Source organism: Nesoenas mayeri, assembly GCF_963082525.1.
Source record: "Nesoenas mayeri genome assembly, chromosome: 2".
NCBI lineage: Eukaryota > Metazoa > Chordata > Aves > Columbiformes > Columbidae > Nesoenas > Nesoenas mayeri.
In genome coordinates this window covers 145,621,626-145,638,220 of record NC_137543.1, presented here as the reverse complement: position 1 = coordinate 145,638,220, position 16,595 = coordinate 145,621,626, and the positions used below count along the sequence as shown (strand labels likewise).

Sequence of the window (16,595 nt, the reverse complement as noted above, 5' to 3'; positions counted from 1 at the left end):
CTGTGAATAGTCACTCTGAAGCCTTCTGATCCCACAGTAATCTAAGGTTATTGCAAAGTACAGAAGTGTCTTGCTTCTTTTCTTCTGTTGTCTGTGACTGTTGTCCCATGGGACATGGGGTAGATTCGAGTGTGGGAGTCGTATGGGCAATTTAGAACTTCAGCATGGTTGTGAATGTAGGATTAATGGAAAGTAGCAGGTAAAAAGTTGGTATACTGTGGGAGACTACTGTAAACAGATTTATGTGCAGATTATTGTCTGTAATTACATAGAAGGCGTGAACAGTATAAAAGATGATTAATGCTATTATTAATACAGTCTGGTCTTGGTAGACAAGGAATTTTTAGCGCTTTTACTTAAAAAAAAAAAAAAAAGGGAGAGAGAATACGCTTTTGATAGACTGGCATTTATGGAGTTGTAGTCTGAAAATTATAACTTAGCATGCTAGCTCTCATCCAAGTAAGAGTTCTTCTTCAACAAATGTGTGGAAGTGCTAAATAATATTTTTACTCAGTAACATAACAACTATGTTCATCTTCAGTATGATGCAGAAGGAGCTACCCCCTCTGTCCTTGTAAGGACATCATTTATCAGCCTTCAGCGCCCAGCTAAACTCTTAGGATGTTTGGGACATCTATTTCTCTTGCAGCCAAGGTGGAATATATTAGGGCAAGTACATCTAAAACAGTAAATACCACTTCTCCAGATGGTTGGAAGAATTACTGTAGATAATATAAAGTAGATGATGTGTTTTGTTTTGTATTTATTTATTTCTCCTTGCATCACAAATACCTTGCTTTCAAGTATTAGGTAGGGAACGGCAGACAAGTTGAGTGCGGGTTGTCCTCGTACCAGCAGAGCGTAGGTCAGCACTGTGCTCTAACCAGGCTTCGATCGGTTTGAAGAGAGCAGATCTTTTCGTGGGCTGTTCTCATGGGTTCTTTGCTGAACAACAGGTCCCTTCTATTTTTATCATATTGCTGCATGCTAACCTCTAAAAGTAACAATAATGTTATTTCAGCTGTGTAATTACTTGAATCTTGGGTTTCTCAGCTAGAGACAGGTATTCTGCCAAGTTCTGTAAACTTTCAGTTGGTCAAATTTCATTGCATGGGAATGGCTTGACCATTGAAGTTGTTGGGCTGGGAGGAACCTTCTCATCAAAGGCTATAATGATGTACGTGAAAGTAAGTTACTATGTAGTGATATTATAGCACTCAATATGTCTTATTTCTGTTTGTTTTTAACTTGAGTGCATTATTTGAGGCTGTATTTTCAGTGAAGCAGTGTGTGGGAATGAGCTGTTGCAGGGCAGGCCTCAGAGTGCAGCAGTACTGCAGCAGCTGCTGCACTGCAGCTATTCCTCTTCCTTCGGCCAATCTCCGATAACACTAAAAAAGCGTTTCAGTCATTCAAATGTGTCATTTGGGGGATGAAATAACAAAGGTGGCTGCATTCTTTCTGAGATATTTGCAGCTGATAACAGTTTTGAAATGTGATATTTATGTTATCTTATAGTGCTCTTATTTCTATTTATCTGCTGCCTTGCAGAGGGAGAGAGTATGATAAAAATCTTGTCTCATAGCACTGCAGGGTGCGATGTTTTCAGTTTTATTGAGTAAAAGGTGTAAAATCATTGCAGGAAATAGCTGGTGGCTTTACTCACTGTGGGAATTCACATTTCTGGAGAAACATCTTGTAATGTTCAGAAGTGCAGTGAAGTAACTCGACAACAGTGAGCAATTCCAGCCATAGTAATAGGCATGCAAAGGCAAGTAGTTCTTAAATAAGTGAATAGATTTGTGTTAAAATAGATTTCCTCTCTTCCCCCACCCCAATCTCCAGACAGAGATACAAATGCAGTCTTAGTCATCTGAATCAGTCATTCTTGCTGACATATTCAATGCCAACTGTGAGGAAATATGCAGATCATGTATGATCGCTTCATAAGTCAGTGTTCAGAAGCTTCTGGATTTGCAGCTAAACTGAAGATCCTGTAGACAACTTTCTCCTCTTTATCCTCTTAGAGATATCTCATCTCTGGGCATAAAGATTTAAGTTTTTTTCAGGTTAATGACTTCACAGTCCTTTTTAAGCATCTTCCTGTGCATTCTTCTATCTTGGTAAATGAAGTTCTTAACTGAAAAAGCTGCTTTTCTTTCTCCGTACATGCAAAATGGATTATAAATTTATGGTTTTGAAATAATTTAACTTACAATGCGTTAATTTGCACATTATATAGTATGTTCAAATTAATTATCTTGAAACATGGGTTATATTTAAGTGGTGAGTTTGTCTGCAGGAGTTTATTAATAATCTCTGTATTAGAAAGCTTTAACACTGAGTAGCTCAAGCTGTATAGAGGGTTTTTTTGAGGAGGGAAGCTATGTGTGTGGGTATGTAAAGAATCCTGACGCATTTTGTGGTGGTCCAAGCCATGTTCTCTCTGTTAAAATTCTTAAGAACTTAAGTCTTGAAATGCATAGTTCTTAAATCATTTGTTTTTAAAACTCTCCCCATATGTCCAGCTAAATCCTTGGCAGAGTCAAGACTCTGGAATAACAGCTCACTTGCAATAACCATGTTTTTAGGGTGATAGTTTGGGTTTGGATGTTGAGGGTCAATTCCGTGATCTTCAAAAGTCTTCCTTTTGCCTTTGGGCAGGTCAGAGACATTTCTGTTGCTCATGAAATAAAATCTTAAGTAAAGCTGCAGTATTGCAGAACTGAATGATCTTAACAGCTTGAATTATCAGCAGGTACAATGATGCGTTTATGCTGATGAAGTGCTGTGGCTAGTCTTCAAATGGTTTTCTTGTTTGTAGAACAGGAATGAGCATATTCTGTTTACATTGAACAGTTCAGTAATTTCAATAAGATCAGATCAGCCTCATACACAGTGCACTTGCTCTCTATCAAATGTAGCTATTTGTGTCCCACTGCTGAGCCCACAAAGTAAAGCCCCTACTCAGCATTGTAGCTACATTGTGGAGTAGCCCAGTCCAAGCACAGAGTTTTGTGGTAGGGACAAAGGCAGTGGAAAAGCAGGTGCTCTCTTGGATGGTTTGGCCAGCTTAAACTATGTCACTTGCAGAGTTGATAATATTTTGAACCAAGACATAGCCTCTGGCTACAGAGGCAAGGAACAATATGAACTGGAGAAAATGAGTAGGTCATTTCAGAGCTGACATTAGTTTAAAACTGGTACATCTGGTTATTGAAATGGGGTATGTGCAGGTCAGGCTTTACACTGTGTGGTGATCTTGTTTTTCTTAATGGCTTCTGCAAAGCTGTCTTGCGTGTGTAAATAGGTATGTTAAAGTGTAGTAGAAGTTATCTGGTCTGTTGTGTGCTTGATAAAGTCCACATTATTCTTGAAATCAAAAGAGCAATTTCATTGAAACTAGCTCCTATTTTTGCAGCAGTGTACTTATCTGGGGACGTTGGCCATGTTTCTTATTGTTCTCTCCCCATTTGTAGGAAGCAGAGTGGGTCATGGGGTGGCTTCTATTCGTGGGTCTATCAAAAAGTTCCCATAGGCTGAAAGAAGCAATGTAAGGCAGTGCTTGACAGGTGGTGACTCTGTGCAAACCACTATTTATCACTTTGGTTAGACTGCTGAGAAGGTTCTTCTATCAAGCATGGGGTAACTTCAAACAGTGCTTCAATGCTGAGGGGCAGAGGCGTGCTTTCTTGTCTCCTATCTCTGATATTTCCAGATTAGACTGTAAGGTGAGGACAAAGCATTTCCTATTCTTAACAAGCAGCGACAGAACAAGCAGAGAAGTAAAAGCTTCAATTTAGCTAAATTAAGATCACATGACATTTTGCTGTTATGCTACCAGCCCTGCAGATGTTTCCTTTCTTTCCAGTTTAAGGATGTAGCTGTTAAGAGGGGAGGCTCTTGCTAATGAGCCTATAAGAAAACAAGGAAGCTCTTGATTTCTTTGTTTTTAATGTTTTTCTGACTAAATTTAATACTATGAACTGTGTGGTCTTTATTGTAAATAGTAAATGCAAGATAAAACCAAAAATATATGGTGTAAATAGTTTGCATCTCTGTCCTATGAAGTCCTTATACTTTTTTACTCTTTCTCGGTAGTGTTGCTTGAAATTGGCTGTTGCTTTGTGGAAGTATATGGCATGATCTAAACTGCAGTGCACTTAATTAGCTTTGAATAGAATCTTGGTAAAGTAGTACAGTATTTGGATGTAGACAAGCTGTTACAAATGTATGTCTATCTATGCACACATGCACAAAATAGTATACTTTTTGTATATATGCATATAAAAATATAGATATTCATAGGGTAGTTTAGGATTGTTGTAATGATTTGAAGTGTGCTAAACTTGCTATTAGCTGGTATTTAAAGGGAGATCTGATAAGCTGTTTTATGTATATATCTGGATAATTTGGGGATTAGGTGCTCAAGCTGGAGAAGTCTGTTTGAGCTGTGGAGCGCAGGCCAGATCATGCTAGACCTGATCTTGTTCTTGGTGAAGTTAAGAGCATAGTGCAAGAAGTCCAGGTATCAGACCTACTATGTAAGAAAACCAGAGTTTGCTCTGTGTAAAAGAAGCTATTTCAAGTCCAACCAGATTTAGTAGGGCAAGATTCTCCCTGCTTTGAAGAACAACTCTTTCTCATCTCTCCTGGCCTGAGAAGCTGCATACTCCTTTCAGTCAAGCAAGTATGTCCAGCTAGGCTCTGTTTAGAGCCAGTTGGTGTCACTGTGTTTAATCCAGAGCCAGGGAAACTGAACAAATTTTAGTTGAACACACACATGAAGTGGCATTTTTGAGAGAATCCTTTTTCAGACTGTCATGTCACCAAATCCTTGAGTGGTTTGCCAGTGTAAAGCTAGTTGTTTATGTTGTAATGGAGGAACTTGATTTCAAATCAAGATGGAATTTTTCAAGTACAGGCTTCCTCTAACCCTTCTTGCTTTTCTGTATTTGTGTTCAGGGGGAAAAATGCAATATAAATGTGTGAGTGTTTTAATGTGAGGAAGGAAAGTAAAGGTTGCTGTAGATATCCATCAGCTTTGCTTTTCAGGTCCTTTGGAGTAGTGATGAGACTGACATGAGCACTAACTGCTGTGCTTTACAAAGCAGCCTTTCATGAACAGAGGAGCACATTAGGGAAAGTTTAAGCTGTGCAATAAACTGCATGTGTGGAGGTTTTTGTTTATCTTCTTCGTGTGCCTTGACCTTTTTGAGAACTGAAATCCTTTATCTTGAAAATACCATTTCTCCTTTTGAATGATTGTGTTTGCTATAATAGTAGTTACAAAAGTACACAGAAACACATTTCTCTCTGTCCTCCTCCTTCCACCACCAAGCCAGCTCTGCAGCCTGCCTGGTGCATGGCAGTGATGCTCGTTTTCTTCCCTGGGCCTGTAGCCATCTGCTGTGCTGGCACAGACACTTGGCTTTGGAAAGGTTGCAGATTTCCCTCTTTGTACCTTTGGAGTAGTCCTATATCACTCTGTTAAGCCTTTCTCCTTAACTGGGCTTGATTTGAGGGCATGTTTTATGTATTTTATTGAGTGGGTTATTCAGTTATGTGATGTGTTTCAGAATCTGCGTTGGTGTCCTCACTGATCTCTGCTGCGGGCAGGCAGCTGCTGCCTTCGTAATTGAATTAAAATTATATTCCGGGCTTGTATTCCATCTGGGTGGGACTCACACTCCTAAAAGAAAGTGGTAGGTTTGCTGCCAGGACCATATCATAGCAAATACCTAAATTAACTTTGGTTAGTCCCCTGCACAGGACATGTTGCTGTGGCCATGTGGCCTTAGTGCTGTAACAGTGCATCAAAATGATAAAAAGAGGTCTGCTGTGAGGGAAACACCAAGGCCTGTGGTCACTCCATGGAGTGACATTCACATATTTATTGCCCCGCCCTTGCTCCAAAATGTCTTGTCTGGTTATGGCCATCAGCAAGGTCCATCAGGGAGCCGAGTATGAGCGAGATGCTCAGAGATCTCTTCACTGCTGCTGGTGGCTGCTTAGAGCCCTCCTGCACAACCTAGCTGAGCAGCAAACATGTGAAATTACATTGCCCATCTTCACCCTAAATCTTATGGCAATTGCTAATAATTTATTTCTGTTTCCCTATTGTTTGATATTGAAACCATTCATTGTAGTAACTTTCTATCTGGAGTCATAAAGGATTTTGATCTTGTTGTTGAGACCTAGTTGAGTTCTTGAGTTTGCTTATCTTTATTATCTTTTCCAGTTACTGAAAGCCCCTCTGCTGCAAATCAAGAGAAGTGTTAGTGTTGAGGAGTCTCAGCAAATATCCTGCACTTCACATAGGCATACCCACCCCTTCAGAGGTGAATGGGAGCCCTGGCCACCCTGAGAGCTGACACTTTCCCTGAGCTTTGGAGTTAGAGAAGTCTTCCTCTGGAGACTGATCTTTCATTCACCCCTGCCTTCATTAAGAGCTGCTGCATGGAAGAACTGTGCCTCCCCATTCGAAAAGCAGACTGTCTTCTACTGTTAGCAGTGGCCCCGGAGAGGGGCCCTGACTGGGCCAGTTGTATCAGTCTGTGTTGAATGCCATCTACTGATCCTTGTATGTGTGAGGACTCATCCTTCACTTATCTCCACATCTTGTCTTTCTCTTGTGGTGAGAGTGGTTCTGCAGTGGTTTGATCTTCTGAGCTTTGAGGGCTTGTTTACATCTTCATTTCCAGTTTCAGGTGCTTCATGGCAAGGCAGCCTCCTCTTGATACCTGCTGAAAACAGGCTCAGCAGTTACTAGCATTAGGCAACCGAGCCTTTCCTGCAGATATATAGCACTGAAGTGGACAGGAGATGGATAATTCTGTCTTGTGCTCCAAGGGTGCTGCTGTCAGTGAGTAGGTCCAGCACGGTCCAGCAAAAGAATGGAGGAATACTTAGGGCTGTTCTGGGCTAGGAAACATTTTCTTCTCTGCTTCAGTACATCTCTATGTCTCAAACTGCCTGAATTTTCTGTTCAGAGTGTGCTCTTGCAGCGGCACTCTGTAGGCAGACTCATTCATCCTGGACTACTTCCACTCCAAGCTACTGCATTACAGTCATATCTAATTTTAGTGAAGTGCTGTTAATAAAAAATACACCTTAGCACATCATAGTAAATATCAGAAATTACATAAATATATTGTATATACCATTGTGTTGTATGTATTGTACTGTGAGTTTGTATTGCATGTAAGCTGTATACTGAGAGTCAAACTCATTATTGGACGGGGGAAATGTTTATTTTTACCATTATAGTGATTTATTTCTACTTAGTAAAGTTCAGTTTGACATGAACAGGAGGTGATTACGCTTAGCCATGCCCAAGTGATATTTGTATTTCTAAACGTAGCCAGAAAAGATGTGCTTTCTGATTAAATTAGAAGTCACAGGAATGCTTAATGGCAAGGTTTGAACGTGATAAGAATTTAGTTTTTAAAGGAGAATAGATAACAAGAGAGTAAAATTACATGGACAGGCTCTGAAAGTAGAATTATTTTTTGAAAAAGCATTATTTAAGGCAAAGGCTTTGCATACAGAGGTCTTTACATCCTCAAGGCTGTATAATGTCTTTTTATGTGGAGGGAGAGAGAACATGAGAGAGAAAAGTCCAGTGGAGTTGATAGAGCATGTATATAGATGTAGTTAATTCATGTTTATTATATATCTGCCCTGAGCTTAAATCTGTACGTAAATTAAAGAGTGATTAGCAATTTTATATATATTTATATATATATATATATATATATTTTAACCTTGTTGCTTGTTTAGTGTGAAGGGCACTTTGTGGCAGCATGCAAAAATAAATGCTCCAGTTTGACAGTAAAAATACTGAAATGTTTGGGATGATTTGTTAATAAACCATATAGGCTAATTTTGGAGTTAGTAAAGAAGGGATAACTTCTTTGAGTGACTGGTATTATGCATGCACTGCTGCAAATACCTGATACCTTTGGAATTCGGCTTAAAGTTTCTTAGCAAGCCTTGTACATTTAACTGTTAAATATTTAATTAATGTTTTTCTCCCCCCACTTCTTTTTGGTAAATTCTAGGTGTGCCTTTTTTATTGTTTCTTACAATGTCAACTAGCATCCAAGGTGATACATCTAGAATTTTTATAGGTTTCTGTTTATCCCACCAATCTGGGAGACTGATTTCTGACCATCAGCATGGGTTTGGTGGTACTGATGGCTACACCTTGTAGCTACCTTGCAAGAACAGAAAATGATGTAAGAGTGCTCTGAGGGAAAGACACTTCCAGTACGTTTACTGCCATGTTATACTGCCTGCCTGAATTTCTGTCTTCCACAACATCCTTCCTGCCTATTCATGGGAAGACCACAACATTTTGTTGTGTATAAAAATCAGAAGTTTGAACAAGCAGATATTTGACATGGAGGCCTAAAATTGTTATGAAGGTGTTGGGTTTTCTGCATTCCAGTATTCTTTCTTATCTTTTTGCTGGGATTTTTTCAGTGAGATGAACGTGTTGCTGAGGCTGAAAGTGATGGAACTAATTTAAATGTTTGGTTTGAGGACAAAGCTGTGTCCCAGATACCTGGAGGATGGATTTGCTTAAGGTGTCACCTTTGTGTTAGTAATTAATTTTCTTTGTCTGGGAATGGCTTACTTCTGTGTAAGGTGATATTTGTATGTTCCAGTCTGATTTAAAGACATTAGAAATGTCTTATCTGGCTTGAGAGTGTTTCAGTGTGTGATCATAGTATTTGTCTTTATAAATCTCCCATGAAATCTTTGATTTGTGAGCTTGAGGAGAACTGAAAGGAAAAGATGCATTTTGCACCTGGTGTGCCTGATTCTACTTGTGATGTGCTACTAAGATCAGACATTCATTGTCTGGCTTCATCTGGGTGCTCGATATACCATCCTGTACTCTAAAAGAGGATGGAGATAATACATGTCAAAGGTTGTATAACCTTTTCTCTGGCTGCCTTAAAGTTCTGACTGTCTTCGGTGTTTCAGAGGAAGTATTACATGTTTTAAGAGTGTGGAAGAGCAGTGTGTTTTTGGAGGATTTGTGTTTGTTTTTTATCTTGTTGGAGGACCAGGGAACTTTGCATTCTCCAGTACACTGTATTTTACTCTCCCCATGTCAACTTGTATGCAGGCCTGTTACCGCAGGAGGAAATTGCAAGAGTCAAGGGGATGTGTTCTCTTCTAGGCATGGTACGTTTCTTTGCTTTGTCGTTGCTGACAGGTAGACCAAAAAAGTAGAAGTATTTGTTAAGGGATATATTCTTTATTGCTTCGTTTGACTTTTTGTCGGCTTCTAGCAAAGCAATTTGAAGTTGATTTGAAGTATGGTTGAGATAAAATGGGTCGGTGGCTTGTTATAACTTTATTTGAAAGTCATCTGATTAGTAAAGAAAGGAAGGCTGACTTGCAGTGAAACCTGCTGTTGTTCTGTAGATAACAGTGTTTTCTTGCCCATATTGGCAGTTTATTTTTCTTCTGTTCTGTAGCCTTAGCAAGAAAGGACCTTTTCTTTCACCTTTACCTTTTTAAAGGACCTTCTACTTTGTCACACAAAATAACACTGTTAGCAAAGATTTTTTTTTTTTTTTAATCTGAAATTGCAGATTTATCGGGGCAGTTGGCTAAGTGATAGCTATTTGGGTACAAAAACTAGGGAAAAGAAGTTATCTGATACAAGAAATATCAATTGTTTTCAAATGAGCGCCACATATATTATGGCATTTGGGATATCCTGTTCCTGTCTTGGGGTGATTTTGGGGATTAATAACCACAGTCAAGATCCTTTTTGCCCCTGGCTTATGTCATTAGTGTCCAAAACAAAACAAACAACACGATGGCTGTTGAATCAGTAGAATAAGGTGACAATAGTCCATTTTCTCTTCAGCATATGTCCCTCTAGCAGAATTGCTATTTCAGGTATCCTGTTTCTTGGTACATTAGTGCTAAATGGGGTTGAAGCAGGCCCCGATTAGCACAGGTTGTTTTCATGCTCTTATTGACCTCATTGGTCTAGTGGGGTTTTGTCTTTGTGTGTTGTGGTGATGTAGTGGTTTGGTTGGTTTTTTCCTTCCTCTCTTTGATACAGATTTAGGTTCCAGAAAATGTAGTTCGGGTAACACACAATGAGACTTCCACTTGCATAATTTATTCTGACTTTTCTAAACATTAAAACATGAAAAAGGTTTAAAAATCAGTGTAGTGTAAGTCTGGATACAGGTCCCAAGTGTCTTGAGAAGTAATTTTGAACTTGTGTACTGAACACGAAGATGAAATACTGATGAAAATGGATTACTTGCACCAACTTTAAAAGGTCTTCAATGATTTTTTAGGGATTGATAGTGCGATATATCAGTTATGTCTTGTGTCCTCTATTATTCATCTATGAAAACAGTATTCAGAACTCAGAGTATACTTATTTATCTGATTAGATAGTCAAGATGACAATTGTTTATTGGTAGCTGGTATTGCAGTTACCTAAGGGTCACTTAAGGATTTTTAGCATCCTCTATGTAATTCTCTCTGTAAATTGTTCAGAAGCTGAAAAATGAGAGGGGTGTTGCAGAGCATGCAAGTTGGGTGTGTTCACCTTTTTTTTTAGGCTGATATAAGGGGAAATTACTGATTTGAGATTTACTTTTATTTGTAAATAGTATCATTTACAAACATCAGTGTTATTTACTGATTTTACATAATTCTGTTACTGTGTGTTAAGCTCCCAGTGATTCATGTAGTCCGTTTTTTCATGAATGCTTTAATTGCTCAGAAAAAAGGGTTAAATACAATATTCAAAATAGTTTCCATTTTACAATCCACTTAAGCATCTGTTATATGTCTTTGTAATTGCATATAACAGGAAACGATGCTTTGAGATACTTTGTGCATAAACCTTGTATGAAGAAATCCTGAGGGAGATGATGCTTGAATCATTTTTAGTAGCCTGGGATTCTTCAGGCCTTGAACTTGACTGTATGCATTCTGACTTTGAGCATGGAATCTGTAGAGGAACAAACATACAGATGTTCAGGATGGAATATGGCATAATAATCTTAATTTTATTTGATTTTTAAATAAAATCTAGTATTTGTTTTTCATCCTCTTGAAATGCAAATGAATCTACCCTGAAGACAAATCACCTTAAGGACGTGAGATATTTATGTATTCATAACTTGATTACTATCGCTTTTGGCTTGCAAGGAAAACCATGGAGGAACTCTGCCTTCAGTAACCTATTCTTGCCTATGCTAAACATCATCTGTTTCTTGCTTGCTGTCTTGCATCCTTGTTTGTGTTTTTGAAAACTTCGCTTGTTCCTTTTTAAAGCCTTCTCTGGCAAGCGATATTCTGGTGGGTGTGCTGTGTTTGGAAATGTCACAGGGTGACTCAACAGATGTTGACTCTTTTCTTTATAATTCAGATTTTTTCTTGTTCATAGGGGTGGCTGAAAGTTTCCATTACTGAACGTGTTTTACATTTATTATTAATGTTGGCTTTTTCTGTTGCCCTTTTGGCAGACCTCACAGGGGTCCAAGGGTGGCATGAAGATAACCTTTCACTTCCGGCATGCTCCTTCCAGTAATGATGGTTTGACTGGGGAGTACTGTTGTTTACAAACAGCTGCTACTTCAGCCACTTCCATTAATGCTAAAAGTTTATGTGAAATTACAAGGAAACTAGAGGTTTTTTCCTCGTTATAGTCAAGTGCTTCCACTTCTCAGACCTGGTGAAGTTCTGTATGGCTGGATTTTGAGCTGAGGTTACAGTATATAACTATATGTGAACTTCAGTGATCAGTTGTTATAGATACTAAAATTATCTTTTGGCTAATTAAGGAGGTTTTTGTCAGAAAAAAGATTCAAGTGTAGTGTAGGCTTCTGTTCAAGCATAGTGTAGACTTCTGTTTTTCAGTGCTACATTTAAGCTTGCTGTAACATGTCCATAATGATAGGTATTTGCTTATTAAAATATTTTTACCTTGTGTGACACAGTTGTTTGCAATTGTTCAAAACTTCTGTATCAAGTGTTTCCTATAAAAAATTGAGAGGAGAAACAAAAGGCTGCAAGGGAATGTTAACTAGATGGGCCTATCACTTAATGGAGGAAATCACTGTCATTTTTCAGAGGCCAGTGATATTTTTTTATTAGGAGTGATTTCTTTTGCCAGTTTACTAGATCAAAATGTTCTCACTGGCTCTGGTTTCTGCTCATGTCATGAGGTTGAAAGACTGAGATGGAACATTTATTTGTGCACAACTGAAAAAAATGCTGTCATGTTCAGAAGCTGAACAGATTGGTGGGGAGCACCTCAATAACAAACCCCATCCTTAGTCTAAACAAGGGGTGTCAAACTCACTTTCACCGGGGGTCACATCAGCCTCACGGTTACCTTCAAAGGGATGAATGTAGTTTTAGGACTGTATAAACGTAGGAGTTTGGTCCTTTGAAGGCAACCGTGAGGCTGATGTGGCCCCTGGTGAAAGTGAGTTTGACATTCCTGGGCTAAAGGATTATGTAACTTTTACCTTAATCTTTGCATCGCTTGAACTTTAGGTTAAAGCCATTAATCTTGGCAGTTTTACAGTTCTCACTAATTTTTCATTCATTAGTCATGTAATTGCACAGTGGTTTTAGTTTCACACTAACAATTTAAAACCTGAATGAAGATAATAGATGAGGACAGACTAGGTTGAGATCAAGTCCTTTGTATTTATTGTTCTTTCTGAAATCTGCTGATAATCCTTCCAGGCTTTTCAGAGGAGCGGGATACTGTTCGGCTGTGCTGGGTTCTTTGCATTTTCTGGTTCCAGAAGTGGTTCCATTTCCTGGCTTGGTTGTGGCACCAAGACCCGTCTCCATTTGTATGTTTTTCCTTGATGAAGAAGAGGTTGTTGGAGGTAGGGCAGCTGATCTTTGAAGCACTGGCTGGTATTTCCTTGTTCTCCCTGTTGCACATACCAAGATGTGGATTTCTGAGGACAAACGTGTGCAGGAATGTGTTGTGTTCTACATATCTGAATTCAGAATGTTGTTTGGTGGGTTAACTATCTTGCCACACAGATGCAACATTTTCCTTATGGTAATACGTGTTCCTGTCAGTGTGGTTAGAGTAGAAATGCTTCGTCTTCTCTACAGATATTGACTGGAGTTGGCTGGGTCCACCTTGGTGTTAAGCAGTGCAGCTTGACATACCAGCTACAAGGCTTGAAGTAAAAGGGTTTATTTTGGAGCAGCCCAGGGATAAAACCAAGCAGTAAATTCTGACACGTATCAGCCAGTTGCTGAACCACAGCGGCAGAGCTACAGAAGGACAAGAAGACTATTATTTCTGTTTGAATACCCTTTGAATAGGCCATAGGCTCTGGTATCTAGATTTGTTTCACGCATCATTGAACTGGAATATTTAGAGGAAGGTCATGGGGTTTTGCGTGCTTTCTTTGTATGTCTTCTGCCTTTGGTTTGAAAAATCTATGTGTGGTGTGGCACTTTGAAAATTGAAATGGCAGATTTCATATAAAGCTGAGAAGATACATATTTTATAATAATATGATGCTTGAGTCCCAGGTATATAAAGTTACTCTTAAGAAAAAAAACCAAGATATTCTATTTCTGCATGAGATGAGGGATTGCAGTAGGGCTGGAAAAGGAAATTAAATCTTTTTACTTGTATGTTTAGGATTTGCATACTGAAATATCAGACAATGTAGCTAAGAGCATAAAAAACAAAGATGAGGTCAAAGATATGACTAGAGGAAAAGTGTGTCTTGCTGAAGAAGCCAAACCAATTGCATATGTTCTTCACTTCTGTTGTGGTTGTTTTAAGTGAGGAGATGCTAGTTGAGAAAACCATGCCTGTATTATAGGGAAAAGAGGAGTTGGTTTTGTACGTATGTGTGTGAACTATGTGCACTCAGAAATGGGGTCTCAGATGGCACAAAGCATCCTTGTGTTTGTATCAAAGTACAGTAGGAAGCAAATAAAACATGCAAACTGTGTATATTTCCTGTGGTTAATATGAGCCTTTTGCTGTTGTACATTGACCTCCTTAATATCTAACTTAATTTAAAATTTAAGAATAATTCTGTATGTGATATGACCAGAAGTGTAACACTGTATGGGATGCTAATTTACAATGCATATTTATTTTTAAAATGTTAGTGATCATCAAGTTATTTTATTTAGGGGAGGGAAAAATTACATTTTTAAGTGCACGGGAATGGTTTGGTGGTGGTTTTTTGTGTGTGTGTGTGGGTGGTTTGTTTTTTGTTTTTTGTTTGTTTGTTTGTTTTTTTAAATCTAAATTATAAATTCTATATGTGTCTCTTTTATTTTAGGCATCAAAAAATAAAGATGGAAAAGAGCAGAGTGACGTTATATCACCATCCGAGGAAGAAGAAACTTTCTCTTGGCCTGGTCCCAAAACTGTCAAGCTAAGGAGGACATCTCAGGGTTTTGGCTTCACTTTAAGACACTTCATAGTTTACCCTCCAGAATCTGCAGTTCAGTTTTCTTTTAAAGTAAGTGAAATTGATGATGAATCACTTACATATAGCTTTATTATACCTTTTAGGGTCAAAAATCGAGTTTGCTTGAAAGTAAATGTATGTATGTCTTAGACAGATGAAAGATCGCCTGTGTGTAAGGTGGGTGAACTCACTTGATTGCATTGTTTGTTAGCACTGGTCTAGTCCAATACAGAGGAATAGACTGAGTAGAAGCTCACCTAAGTTAAAAATACTTGTTGCTGTAGCTAAATGCAGTGGTTATTGCAGAATATGGAAATACAGATTTTTTTTATTTTTTTTTTACCCAAAGCCAGTGCCAAAATCTGTACACCTTTTAAAAGTGTAGACTTTAAGGGTAAGAGGCGTGGGGTTTTCTTTTTTGTTGTGGTTGATTCGTTTGTTTGACACCCACTACCCCAGTGAAATTTGTCATACCATTATACTAAGACAGTAGCCTGGAAAAACATTAGTTTAACACAGTTTGTAACTGAGTATTGTAAACTTAACTTGAGAAAGGTTATGTTTCTCTGTTATGTTCTTTCTGCTGAAAAGAAGAACAATCTGCAATTCCCTGTTAGTCAATAGAGAAGTATATATAGGCATATGTTAAAAAACAACTTTCTTAAATAAAGTGTCAAATATTGTACTGGTTTTTTTGTTTAAAACAAGTAGTTCTAAATGTCAGGTAGCCATTAATAATTGCTTAAGGAGTGTTAAGTATTCTTCTATGTGACTGAACCTTTTGAAAGTTGCTTTAGTACCTCGTGTTGCGAAAAAGTCCATTTAATATTGATACAAATCTGAACATCAAGAAAGTGTTTTCCCTAGTGAGTTCAACTAACATTTGCTCATTTTAAAGTAATCAAGTATGCAAATTCTCGCAATCCATGCCACCTCTCAGTTTTGCTTTTGCTTTTCCAGTTCAGCAAAATAATAGATTCTCACTGAGGTGAGGAGTGGGTATTGAAGCTTCCCACTCTTTCCAGATAGCTGGTTGAGTCGTGTCTCTGCAGGAGCGTTTTGTTCAAGTTAGCTTTTTTGCTAACTTTTTTGTCCCTGGTGGCTATAAGATTTATTTTGAAGTAGGAAAAGCTTTGCAGGAGGAAATTGGCACATTTTCCCTGTTGACTTCAGCTATTCAGCCTGCACTTAAGTGCCCAAATTTTTTTCCCTTGACATGGAGTCACTGAAGCGAACTGTGAGACTGTGAGCAGGATCAGGAGATCCCAACATTCCTGTCCTTTAACACAGGTTATAGACAGTCAGCCAAGAGCAATGTCTGGTGGAATTCCAATGTGAAATAGAGGAAGGAGGGTGGGGAAGGCTCAGCTGAGCAGAACAAATTATGTGTTCTTGTTAGTACCTCCCAACAACAATCCCTCTTCAAGTTGAGAGTGAAAATAAACAGCCCGAGCAGGATGAATCTCCTTAACTAAGAAGTGACTGGATAGTTTTTCTTTCCTGTATATATCACTAGATCTCTCTGAGGATGACGATACCTTTTTTGCATACAGGAGACAGGCACAAGGAAGGACATAAATCTAAAAATAATTAAAAAAAAAAGGCATGTAACCCCTTCACCTCTCATTCATTTCAGATAGTTTCAGAGGGAGACCCAAGCAGTATGTAGTGAGCCTGATACCTGTAAATCTTGGAGTGTCTTGAAGTTCTACCTGCCTCTTTTTCTGCAAGAGAGGTCTCATCCTGTTTCATTCTCTGTTTCTTCCCTGATATGTCAGAATCTTGTTAACTTCCTCCTATTCCTGCCTGGGTTTTGGAAAGGAAATAATGAGGTTATTGGATACTTGTAATACCTTTCATCAGGGATTCAATTGCCTCTAAGGATGGTAAGGTTCATTTGATCACTACTTCTGTAAACTAATCTGAGCTGTTATATTCTCACTTATTCCTTTTAATGTCCATGAGATAGTAGTAAAAAAAGGAGAGATCTTAAAAATTATTACTCCTGGGTGTTCACAAAGTGGCTTTTAAAGAAGTCTGTGAACCCACATTATGCGAAGAATGAAACTTACATGTTGTCAGCCTGACTCTAATATGAGGCTAATGTGATTTCTGTGCTGTTCTTAT

The 16,595-nt window shown here is 38.4% G+C and overlaps 1 protein-coding gene across 1 annotated transcript in view; it reads left to right on the top strand.

Moving 5' to 3' along the window:
• ARHGAP21 (Rho GTPase activating protein 21) overlaps positions 1–16,595 on the top strand; it is a gene marked incomplete at both ends in the record, with an annotated part of 112,830 nt that overhangs the window by 31,531 nt on the left and 64,704 nt on the right. The window contains one exon of the mRNA XM_080338773.1: positions 14,337–14,519. Within this exon, the coding sequence (XP_080194899.1) occupies positions 14,337–14,519 (183 nt within the window). The remainder of the gene's footprint in view (positions 1–14,336; positions 14,520–16,595) is intronic.